We start from the raw sequence: 12,245 nt of genomic DNA on the forward strand, positions 1-12,245 counted from the left end.
ATTTGTAACAAATGAGTTAGAGAAATATACGATGGACCTAATAGGAGTTCAATAAGATAGATTGAAATTAAAGGGAACAATGAAGTCCGGGAATTTAACATTCTTTCACAAGAGAAGGAAATAAAAATAAGCAAGTAGGAACAGGGTGTCTCGTCCACACACGAATATCAGCAATTAAACGGATTAAATTTGTTATTGATAAGCTTTCTTTTATTAATCTTAAGGGTTGATTATATGATAGTATTGTTTTAAATGTACATGTCCCAACAGAATACAAGGATGATGATATAAGAAACAGATTTTGCGAAGAAGTAGAACGCGTATATATCGAATCCTGCAATACCATATGAAAATTCTATTAGAGGATTTCAATGCGAAGGTAGAACGATAGGATATTTTCAAACCGGTTATAGAGAATGAAAGTCTCCATAAGGAAAGTGATGACAACGGCGTATGACTCGTGAAATCTGCAACATCCAGAAACCCTATCATAAAGAGTAAAGGTACCCATACTACGAATTCATAAATGTGCTTGGACCTCACCAAATGGCAAAACACGTAATCAATTAGACCACATTTTAGTAGATAGAAGGAGACAGTAAATCATAATTGATGTTCTGTCTACAGAGAAGTTAACTATGATACTGGTCATTGGTATTAGCGATAATTGGAGAGCAATTATCGTTGATAAAGGAAATATTGAACATCTGAAAACGAAGAGGTTTAATTTAAAGAAATGAGTGAAGGGCCAGGTGAGAGGGGAATACCAGATTGAAGGGTGGAATTGATTCTCAGTTTTAAAAAGTTTGTAGTGTACTATTATGGAGGATAATTGGATTGGAATTTCGGATAGCGTTAAAATCTTAGCTAAAGAAAAAATGAGAAGCATAAATAAATAGGAACAATAGATGGTTCGACCAAGAAGGCACTAAACTAGTGGAAAATAGAAAACAGAAGAATAGAAAACTACAGCTGTAACTTATCGTTCAACAGAAACAAAAATATCCTTAAGTTTGATTTTAAGTTTAGTAATACTTCTATAATGAGATCTGATGCACTTCATGATCTAGGCGTTATATTTAACTTAAAATTAACTTTCATTAAACACATCGAAAATGTCACACATGATGCATATAAGAATAGTTGATTCGAGAAACGTCATAAGTTAGCCATATACCGAAAATGAGTTTGCATGCAACTTTGATTCTTGGAGGATAGCCACACCGTTGGGTTGTGATATGTCGGAAGTCACGCTAATAGTTCGTGCAATATCGAGCTGTAACAAGTCTCCCTGAGTTAAGAAACGTCACAAATCATTGATTTATGGCATTATTGGCATTATTGACTTATGATGTTTCACAAATCAACGATTCATAAATTACCAGGATTCATAATTAGAAGTAGTAAGGACTTCAGCAACATTATAACACTCTTAAAATTGTATTTCTTAGGTATTTCATATATAAAGTAACTGTTTATCTCTCACTTGAAAACAATAGTACGAAGCTAGACAATTTCAATAGAACAAAGGCGTAATATTGGAGATGTAGTATTCCTCCGAAAAATAGTTTAAAATGATATCGATTGCTGAAATTCTATATCAACATTACATTTCCATGTACCTTCAGTTAGAACAAGTCTCTTTGATTGCAAAAATGCTAGAAACTACATGATAATAATAGAATATTTTCTTCTTATTACAAAAAGTAAAATACATGATAAAATTAATATATGTACAATGTTCTGTAAAACATTAAAAAAAAACTCTTATGAAGGTATTGTAATGTTTAAATACTGTAATTGGGCATCTTCCTGTTCTGTTGATAAATACATAAATAGATGATGCGAGGTCATTATGTCGAACGAAGTTTGATACGAGTTTACACATACGGCAGATACAGAATATGAAGAAATATAAAGATAGTTTGTTAAATATGAGAAGTTGCGAAAATATTATGTAATATGAGATGTCATAACACATTATTTCGAGTCAATAAATAATAAAATGTTAAGAGCCTTCCCCCTGGCTGACAAGGCATGGTTTAAAAAATAAAATTTCATATTTTGCCTCTCTCAAGCTATGAACATTTTTTAGAAGTTAATGATAATAAGATAATTAATAAGCATACTCACCTGATTTGCAAAGAGTTGAGAGCGTAGCAGTTAGGAATGTCAGCCAACAGTGGTCGAAAATATGTACAACAATCAACGGAAACTCCATTGAATGAGCAGTCTTTCATTATGTGATTACAATATCTGAGACGCAGAGAAAAAGTTATATAAATTTAGGATTAACAAATATCACGCATCTAAATAAAAGAGCACATGTTTTCAAAGAATGCAACAAAAATATTTAAATAAGAATATCCGTAAACTTTAAACATAAACATAAATAGATTAGGGAAACAAATAGTTATCTTAGTAAAAAAAATACATTTTTGCCTGCGTGGTGAGGATACTATGAATGTAACTAATTGAACCATACAATAATGATCCTATATTCTGAACTGATATTAATGTCGAAACTATCTAGTATTTTGGTAGATAATGTGGAAAGGAGGAAAATGTCTTCAAACATAGATCTATTGATTCCTTTGAATTGGCGTTTTTTATTTTTCATTTTACTTTCTGAATAATCCTTACAATGTTGGATAAATATGGTAAGGGTACTACATTTATCTATCAAATTCTCCTACTTCTTGAAAGAGGTTGTTAAATAAAGTAAATGCACGGTTCACGAGAAAAGTCTTTACAGCATGGCAACATTGAGACTTCTCTGCAACCGGGTTCCGATTAAATGTGGTAAAAGTACTTTAACGAACGTGAATACTTCCATGGATTTTCAAGGGTCACCATTCAACTCATGTCTTTTATTGTCAAAGACAATCAACAGAATGGACCTTATATCAACGGAACCCCTCATTATTTATGTCTCCGACAAAGATGCTGTAAGTTCATTGACAATCTGAAGGAAAATGGGTGCTGCGAATGCGTCACCAAGAGTAGTGTACAACGAACAGACAGTGGTAAAGTGAAGAATGAAAGCTCGCGCCAGAACTACTTGTATCCAGAAATCTACCTTCAATACCGATAATGAAAGTTGGTTTGACTACAAAACCCCGCTTACCAAAATTCGCCTGGGCAAAATCTTGCCTGTCCATAACATCGCCAACCAAAATTTCGCATGGCCAAAATCTCGCCTTGCCAAAACATTGCGTCCAGAAATCCCGCGGTCCTAAATCTCGCAACAGAGAATCTTGCCTGGGCCAAACAACGCGGGACGTAATCTCGCCTAGAAAATATCTAGTCAGCATAAAACCTCATCACAACGATATATTTGGTGTAGAATGTTCTATATATTGTCGTATGTATATATTTAGTAATAACACATAATTGCATTAAATAATGACGAGAAATAAATTCTAAGGCGCACTTTGGAAATTCATATATAAAGAAATAATAAATCCACTGACTCATTCACTGATTCACTTATGAACAGATCTTTGAAAATATTTCTCGCAGACTCTTGGAATTATATATAAATATTCCGCTTGCACACGAGAGTGGAGGGGTGAGACGGTGTTTTGTGTAATTTTTAGGCGTTCAACAAATCTCCGAATCTATTAGGCATAGAACTTTGAAATGTTGGTGTAAACGTTCTCCTTGCATGGTAGAACAAGATGATGTTTGATAAAATGTGTGTTCTAAGGGAGGATTGGAGTGGGTTTGGTTTGTCTTTCTTGTCATTTGCCTAATCTCCGAAAATATTACGCGTGAAACATTGAAACTTGTATAAATGATCTCCTTGTTACATAAATTCGAAATACGACTGCGTTTCATGAAATACTGGTCACAATGAGGGAGGGATTGATGCTTGATTCTATTAAGATCATTTCCCAAATATCCGCAACTATTAGGCCTAGAACCTTGAAAATTTTGTAGTGACCTTGTTACGTCGCACGATAGGACGATGTTTTACGAAATATGTTACAAAGGGAGGTAGAGAATGAGCTTGAACAAATTTATGTCATTCATCATATCACAAAAAGCCTTAAAATTTGATACAGATGCTTTGTACCATAATCTGCATATAAGAGGGTGGGTTGCGGAATGCGTTTCCTAAAAAAAAAGGTTTTGGGAGCTGACAGCTTAAGGTTTTACTCTTCGTCAGATCTGCTTAACTATTACACCCATTAAATTGGAATTTTGTACAAATGTCTTCCGAGCATCATATTGCGTCTTAAGAAACTCATTGAGTAAATTTTATATAAAGATTTCATCCCGCAAGGTTTTTGCCAGGAGAGATTTGGTCAGCGATCTTTAAGACGGTAAGGCTTTGACCAGGCGAGATTTTGGCCTACGACGTTTTGGCCACGCGAGATTCCGGTTAGGCAAGATTTTGTCTCGTGGGGTTTTGGTCGACGAGGTTTTGGCCACGTGAAGTTTTGAGAACGCCAGGCTTTAGGCACACGAGCTTTTGGGCGACGAGGTTTTGGGTAGCGAGAATTTGTCCATGCGAGGTTTGGTTGGCGAGGTTTCTTCCACGCGAAGTTTTGGGCTTTGAAGTTTTGGCTAGGAGAGGTTTGAGTCCGCGAGATTTTGGGCGGTGATGTTTCGGCCCCGAGATTTTGTCCGTAGCCCGTGAAAATTACCAGCAGCTCAACCATTTGTAGTTTCCACATCTGATGAGAGTGTGGTAATCTTGACCCCTCTAGACGCATCTTCGACTGCATGCATTGTGGCAGTTGTACTCTCTAAATAGGAACAATAACCTATCGGCAGAGGTGAAGCTTGGGCTCTAATATGAAATGGGCGGCTAACTCATGCCACAGGATCTGGGAGAGTACGTGTGACATCATTTTGTCAGTGAGGCAGATAGCTTTTAACTGCCGCTCCTACCGGCGGAGGTGAGGCTTCGGCTGCCCTCCGAAATGGGCAACTAGGCCCTGCTCTTGGGTCCGGAGGTAAATCTAAGTGGTATGCCAACACGTATTAAAGTGTAGATAGTTGGTGTGCTTAGTGGGCGGATACAACTCCCTACCAGGAGAATGATGTAGTCACTGCCCTCAATATGTTTCGTGCATGCTCTTGGGACCGAGATGTGCTACTTTTTATTATAATGCACACTTGTACCTCAGGAGCTCGGAGGGAGTTTTTTCTTCGGGGTTTGTTTATCAGCTTATTCTGGGAGGTTCACGACCCTGCCGGGGGAGCCGCTGTCCCAAATGGCCATCGTCTTTAAAGGTAGATAGTCTACATATGTTATTGGGGTTGGTATCTTATGGCTAACCTCTACCGTAATAAGAGGTAATTCCATATTGTTTGACCCACCCTACCGAGGAAGAGTGTGGGTATCCTTTCCAATGTTGGCCTACACATATCATTGGGTTCGGAATGTAGCTTGCTACGACGTGTACGTGGTACCAAAACACTTAAGGATATGCAGCTCCATATTGCTTGGACAAGCCTACTAGGAGAGCTAGCTTTTCCAAATGAACGTCTGCCATGGCAGATGGTCTATATCAGTCATTGGCTCTGGTAATATACGGTGTTCCTCTCCGTAATTAGAAGAAATGGGCCCGAAGACCTGGGTTGGGGGGTATGGCTTAGGGCGAGTGGTCCATGACCTACCAGGAGAGCCGCCGTTCTCAAATGGCCGTTGTCTTTAAAGGGAGACAATTTACATGAGTCATTGGTCCTGGCTATGTACGTTGTACCTTTATCATAATTAGAGGAAGTCCCGTATTGCTTGGCCGATCCTACTGGGAGGGGAGTGTCAGATTTCTGCCTGCAGGGGGATCGGAGGGCGGCTGGGAAATGTGTCAATCCCAGGAATCTGGGTAACGGTTTCTGATCCAAGTGAAAGGGTAGAAACTCTATAGGATATTGTCTGGCAAGAAATTCAAATGGTGATTTAACACGTATCATTGAATCCGGGATGAGATACGGGAGTATCTGCACGTGTGTGTGGTACCTCTATATGCGAAGGGGGTTGCCAGTTGCACGATAGAAGTAGGCAAGACCGAGATTGAGCAAGCCCCTCGGGCATCAGCTGCGGCTTCCGGATTGGGTTTGAATGCCAGGCTTTGGTCACACCGTGGGATTCCGTAGCTCATGGGAACCAATCTCAGGAATCTGGGTACCGGCAAGCATGGGAGGACTTGCTCGCTAGTAATTTGCCTCGACCAGTGACTGGTATGCGGGATTTTGGTTCTGCCGCGCAGTGGGCATAAAATGAAATGAAATTTTTGAGTTTTACGTCCCACGATTATGCCGGCTAGGCTAAAGAAGACATTGATGATGAGAAATGAAGGTAATGGTGGAATAAATGAAGTGGGAGGAAACGGGAGAATCCCGAGGAAACCCACGCATACGATGTTTGTCACCACAAAGTTAATTTAGCAAAAGCAGGGTTTGAACCCGGGATACCATGCACCAGAGGTGAGGACTCTATCACTGAGCCACCGCGGGCGTATCTCACTACTTTAGAGAATAGGGGTTACACGCTAAGGCATCAAGGTCGAGGGACAGACTTCAGCACTGCACCTCGTGCACAAGGACTAAGTCCAAGATAGAGGAACTACGGGCAGGGTGCCTTGTTTGGAAGGATCTGTCCATCAAATAGCCTGAACAGGCACAGACATGCCCTCTATGCATGTAATAATAGAATTTCAGAAAAAATTCCGATGAGAGTGATGCCTTTAGAAAGAGCTCATTGCACGAAGAAAATGACGTTTGAACCATGGCTCTAGACCAAATATTAATGACGCAGTGAATTTCTATTTTATATATTTTTATTATATTCTATGAAATCAGACTTTCAACAATTTTCTTAGCTACTTGTTTTCAAAATCCAAGATTGAAATTTTGCAAACATATTGTGTATATAATACGTACTTTTTTAAAATCTGATCCCTACGTGTACCGAGGGCCGGGCCAGACGGGCAAAATGTTTTGAAGAGAAATTTGAAAACAATTCAGAGTTTTTTTCCGATTTCTTCGGTTCAGGTGTATTATATGAAGATGTGGTTGTCATCATTAGAAATAGCTTGTTATACTGAAGAAGATGGCGTTTGAAGCATGACTCTAGGTTAAAGAGTAAAGATGCAGTACATTTTTGAAATATTTTCATATATTTATGCATATATAAAGAGAAAACCAAGAAAGATCCGTCACTTTCTCGCCCACCTCATTCGAACATCGATATGTCAACTAAGACGTATCTGGAAGATCAAAAATAGTCCCCATCAGCGTCGACGACCTTCTGCCAACGTTTGACATGGATTCCACGGATTCCATCAGGGTAGAATTTGAGGGGCCGTGAAGCGAAGAAAGTATCAAGTGCATTTTGCGCTTCTAATGGAGATTTGAACTTGCGTCCTCTAAAGTGATTGTTCAAGGAATGGAACATGTGATAACCGGGTGTAACATACAGGGAGTATCGCGGACACAATAGTGTGTCCCATCCAAGGCGTAGAATGGTGTTCCGGTTTATCCTAACCACGTGGAACTTAGCGTTGTCCTGTAACAAGAGGACCCGTTGTGATTCAGAAGTGCTGGCTACAGAATTTTGAGTTTTTCTTAAACACGGCTCAACTGCTGAAAGTACAATGATGCTGTGATCAACTGGTAGCAATTCCGGATGAACGATGCCTCGAGCAGTCTACCAAACAGAGAGGAGGACCTTCTTCTAGTGCAGTGCTGTTTTGAAACCGGTTTATGGGATGCTAAACAATGATGACGGAGCTGTTGAGCTTTGTACAGGACGCACTTCTCATCACATGTCAACATCCTGTCCAGAAATGGCTCTTTCCACAGACGATCCAGCAAAGAAACAAGATGCCTGCTTGCGTTCCTTTCTGGTTCGGAGTCAAATCATGTGGGTCCCATCTACCTAACTTGTAGTGCTTCCCAAGTTGATTTAGGTGCTCCAGAATGGTTTCTTCACTGCGTTGAATTGTACTTACAGTTCCTCACAAGTATGGCCACTGTTTGCCTCAATTGTTGCCTGAAGATTTTCATTTTGTATAAGAGAGTTTCTTAAGGTACGTGGTGCGTCTTTGAGTGTTTTGTCACCGTTGTTAATCTTGTTAAACCACTGCTGGACTATCCGTGTCGTCACGCCACCCTTACCAATGCCCTGGTATACCTTTCGCCCAGCTTCAGTGGCGTTTGACCCCAGTTCGAACTCGTACCGATACATTTCCTTAGGTCCCATGTTCACACTGTTCTTACGCAAGTTCACTGTGTAATTGAACTGCCACAACCAGGAAGTATGTTGGATATACACACATCAACAACTAACCTTCAACTCACGGTTGTCTCCATTCGCATTCAACTCACGGTGTGACTGCGAATGGAAAAGCAACCTCCACAAAAAGCGACAGAACTTTCTTAGTCACCTATATATATATACTATAGGATGACTGGCAATTCGATGCATTCCCTGGCAGAGGATATTCTACAAGTACTTCCGAATATGTTTACCTATATGAACCGGGGGTCGAAAATCAATAGTTTTTCAGTAACTTGAACATGTGTCATTTATTTAAAAATTTGCCGGTTAACAAGAGGTGCGCGAGTAAATTTTACCCTTACCCATTTCCACATATCGTAGAGGGATAAAATTTTAAAATTCTGCTTAGCTATATAGGTCATGTGATAATGTACATCTCGTAACCCTGCAGCATTGCTGTGTTATAGGTTCTTTACTGCACCCTTACTACTCCAAAATCTCTTACTGCACCTTAGAAAGAAACATGGCAAACATCGCAGAACTACTTGCTCCTCGGAAATGACTGCATAGTTGGGAAGAGGTGGAATGAAGATGGTGTGCGGTCAAGAGAAAACGAGAACTATGACGGATTTCATACACAGAGTAATGCATCTCTCTGGTCAACATTCGAGAAGTGAACGGGTGCGTTGTTTTCCAGGAGTCGGACACCTTTTGTCAGCATGTTGCTCTCTAGAATTTCACAGAATCTAACAACGGACGCAGCAGTGAGGAATAATGTATCCTGATAGTTGTGGTACCCTTTGCCTGGAAAGCAAGGAGTAATACTCCATGCTGATCCCAAATAAACGTGATCATCACTTTGGTCACTCAGTATTGAACACGGACTTCCTTCGGTGGTGTTACATCGGCACGCTGTCATTGGTTTGACTAGGTTTTCCCTGGTTTTCTTCCCTCCACCAAGCAAAGGTCAGGATGATACCTTCTAGAAGACCAGGACCAGTTCCTTCCCATATCTTAAGCCAACCTAAAAAAAAAACAATGTGGCCTCGATGTTGTATGTCCGAACTCTTACTTGAGTCATTCTCTTGCATAAATATGTAAAGAAAGAAAGAGAAGAGGAAAGAAATAGCAATCGAATACATCCTTTAAATAACTCAAAACAAAATTACTATCTGTGCCGTACTAATTGATACAGTGACAGAATAATGTTATAAGCTTTCTACAAAAGTAAAAATGTAAACCTTAGAAAGTCATAGCAAAATAACTCATTTGAATTATTAAAGCGATGTATTCCATTGTTATTTCTTTCTTTCTTTCTTTATGTATTTATGCAAGAGAATGGTAGGAAGGGTTCAGGCCTCGAGCTCCGTTGTCACATCAGTCTTTCAGGTGGGTCTAGGATTTGGAAAGGAACTGGCCCTGGCCGTCTAGAAGATTTCATTCCGGTCTTCGTCTGGTGTGAGTGAAGAAAATAAGGGAAAACTTAGTCAAACCAATGACAGCGTGCCGAAGTAACACCACCAAAGGAAGTCCGTGTTCAACTCTAAGCGACCAAAGTGATTATCACGTTTATTTGGGAGCATGGGGTATTACTGCTTACCTTCCAGACAAAGGGTAGCACAATTACTAGGATATACTATACATCACTGTTGCGTGCGTTGCGGGATTCTGTGAAATCCCAGAGCATGGCGTGCAGACAAAACATCGCACCCGTTCACTGCTCGAAATTTGGCCAGAAAAAAATGTACGACTCTGTGTATGAAATCCGTCATAGTTGCCGTTTTCCTTCACGTTCGGACCAATAACACAGCAATGGTGCAGAGTTAAGAGATCTACATTATCACATGACCTACATAGTTAATCAGATTTACACATGTAAAATTTTATCGCTATATGTATGAAAAAATGGGTCATCTTTAGACTTTCAAAAATTGGCCTCGATCTTATGTTTTCAAGATACAAGATTGAAATTTTGCTCACGCATTATTACATAACAAGGTATTTTCTTTTTAGAAATATCAGATCCCTACGTGAATCTAGGCTCGAGCCAGAGGGGCGCACAAATTTCGATTTTTTAAAAACTCTCCCAGTTTTTCCGTTTCTGGTGAATAATATGGACAAGCGATACCGTTGGAAAGTATTTTCTATCATGAAAAAAGCGAGGTATGAACCATGATCGTACGATAAATAGTAAGGAAGAAGTAACTGTTTGAGAGAAAGTCTAAAATTTACCTTAAAAAGTGGACATTCTGAAAAGGCTAAACAATGTAGTGTTATTGTGTGGAACATTGTAAAATAAAACTTGTGTGCAGTAACCACACCAGAACGTTCGATATGACAGTTATCACTGTTCTTCCAGCAATATCGTGTATTTGCCTTTGTGGAAAATTAGAGTGGGGTTGATATGGTCCAGGAAAACGAAAAGACCATAAAAGCACCGTAACTGTCTACGAAACACATAGCCCTTTTGAACATGATGAACAAAACCTCCTAAATCACCAATTTCTACCCAACAACATGCATATGCATAGCCTTTAATATTTTAGAATGATTTATGGAATTATTGCTTTATTTTCTTCTTTCCTCTGTATTTTGGGAAGAACAAACAACAGCAATGATCTCTTAGGCAATCATTTGACAATATTTGCATCTTTTCCTTGGTAGGAGGAGAAGGTATACCAATCACCCAGTTTACAGACTCCCTTTAACCAAACTACTAATACACAAGAGAGAGAGAGACAGGCGATTAATGATTGTAATATACTCATCCCATAATCACTTTCTAAGGATAAGGTCTGCTGGGTTAAGTGATAATTCCGATTATGGCATTCCTTATCAATGTAAGTATACATTTTGGTTGGGTTTAACAAATTATTGTAGGAAAAATGATATACATGGCGATATTCGATTATTTATCTATTTCAGTTTTCTACAAAATACAACAAATGTTAGTTTCTCGGGTGCATTATTAATATTTCTGTTTATTAATTTGAGTTTAGGTGTTCAGTATTCTCTTCTTGTTTAGATATAATAAATGCCTCACTATTTAAGCAATTACAAAAAATGAAATACAGTATATCAGTTTATTATCAAAATCTGATAGTAGGAAAGGAATGCACCTTTGTCTGAAAAGATAGGAAAATAAGTATGACGAAAAATTAATTACTTCTATTAGTAAAGTGGGTATATAAAGAAGTAGTAGGCTTCCGATTTATCAAACATGTGAAGATATTGAAAGAGATATTCAATACATGTTTTGAAAATGAATTGAATTATATCAATGTTAGACTGAAAATATTATTAGCACACAATGCAAAAAACCCTGAGAAAACTGAGTAGCTGTGATCTAAACATTGTAGAATTCGCATTAATTAGATAATTAATTTCTACAACTCATCTTCAAAATATTGATTAACATATTAATCTGTAACAATATTACAACTATTAATGTGATTGTCAATCTTGCAAGTTGATGGTTTTAAACATCACTACAAACATTTAAAGAAAACATATTAAACATCAAGTGTATATTTTGTATATATTTTCGTCAGAGAAAATCTTTGCAGCACAGTAGCTTAGAAATATAGTGCTGATCTCTGGTGCATGAGGACTCAAGTTGTGATGAACAATATTGTATTACAGACTTGATCGAAATTTTTATAATTTCGAAAATCAGACTGCAATATTATTTTAGTGTGTAACAATGTCACCTTGGAAAAACCAAGTAACACAAATAAGTTATTATTGGTATAGTTACATACTTAAAAAAGGACACCAGAAAACCCAAACAATTATATAACAAAAACATTATGTAAGTAAAAAATGTGAAAGCAGTGTTTTCCCGCATACGTCACGAAAACTATTATTCCGTAGTCTAGAATGCACTAGTTCTGAAGAACATGAGAAAAGAAAATAACAAATGAGGCGCATATAAAAAGCTTATGGTTCCTAGACCAGGGTATTTAATTCTATTCAGTAAATGAGACTCCGTCGCTCGGTCGGAGTCTCG

At 38.5% G+C, this 12,245-nt stretch overlaps 1 protein-coding gene across 1 annotated transcript in view; it reads right to left on the reverse strand.

Moving 5' to 3' along the window:
• LOC145666818 (sodium channel protein Nach-like) overlaps positions 1–12,245 on the reverse strand; it is a 61,943-nt gene that overhangs the window by 44,797 nt on the left and 4,901 nt on the right. The window contains exon 2 of the mRNA XM_081734386.1: positions 2,134–2,256. Within this exon, the coding sequence (XP_081590512.1) occupies positions 2,134–2,256 (123 nt within the window). The remainder of the gene's footprint in view (positions 1–2,133; positions 2,257–12,245) is intronic.

Source organism: Thermobia domestica, chromosome 1, assembly GCF_964235325.1.
Source record: "Thermobia domestica chromosome 1, izTheDome1.hap1.1, whole genome shotgun sequence".
Taxonomy (NCBI): domain Eukaryota; kingdom Metazoa; phylum Arthropoda; class Insecta; order Zygentoma; family Lepismatidae; genus Thermobia; species Thermobia domestica.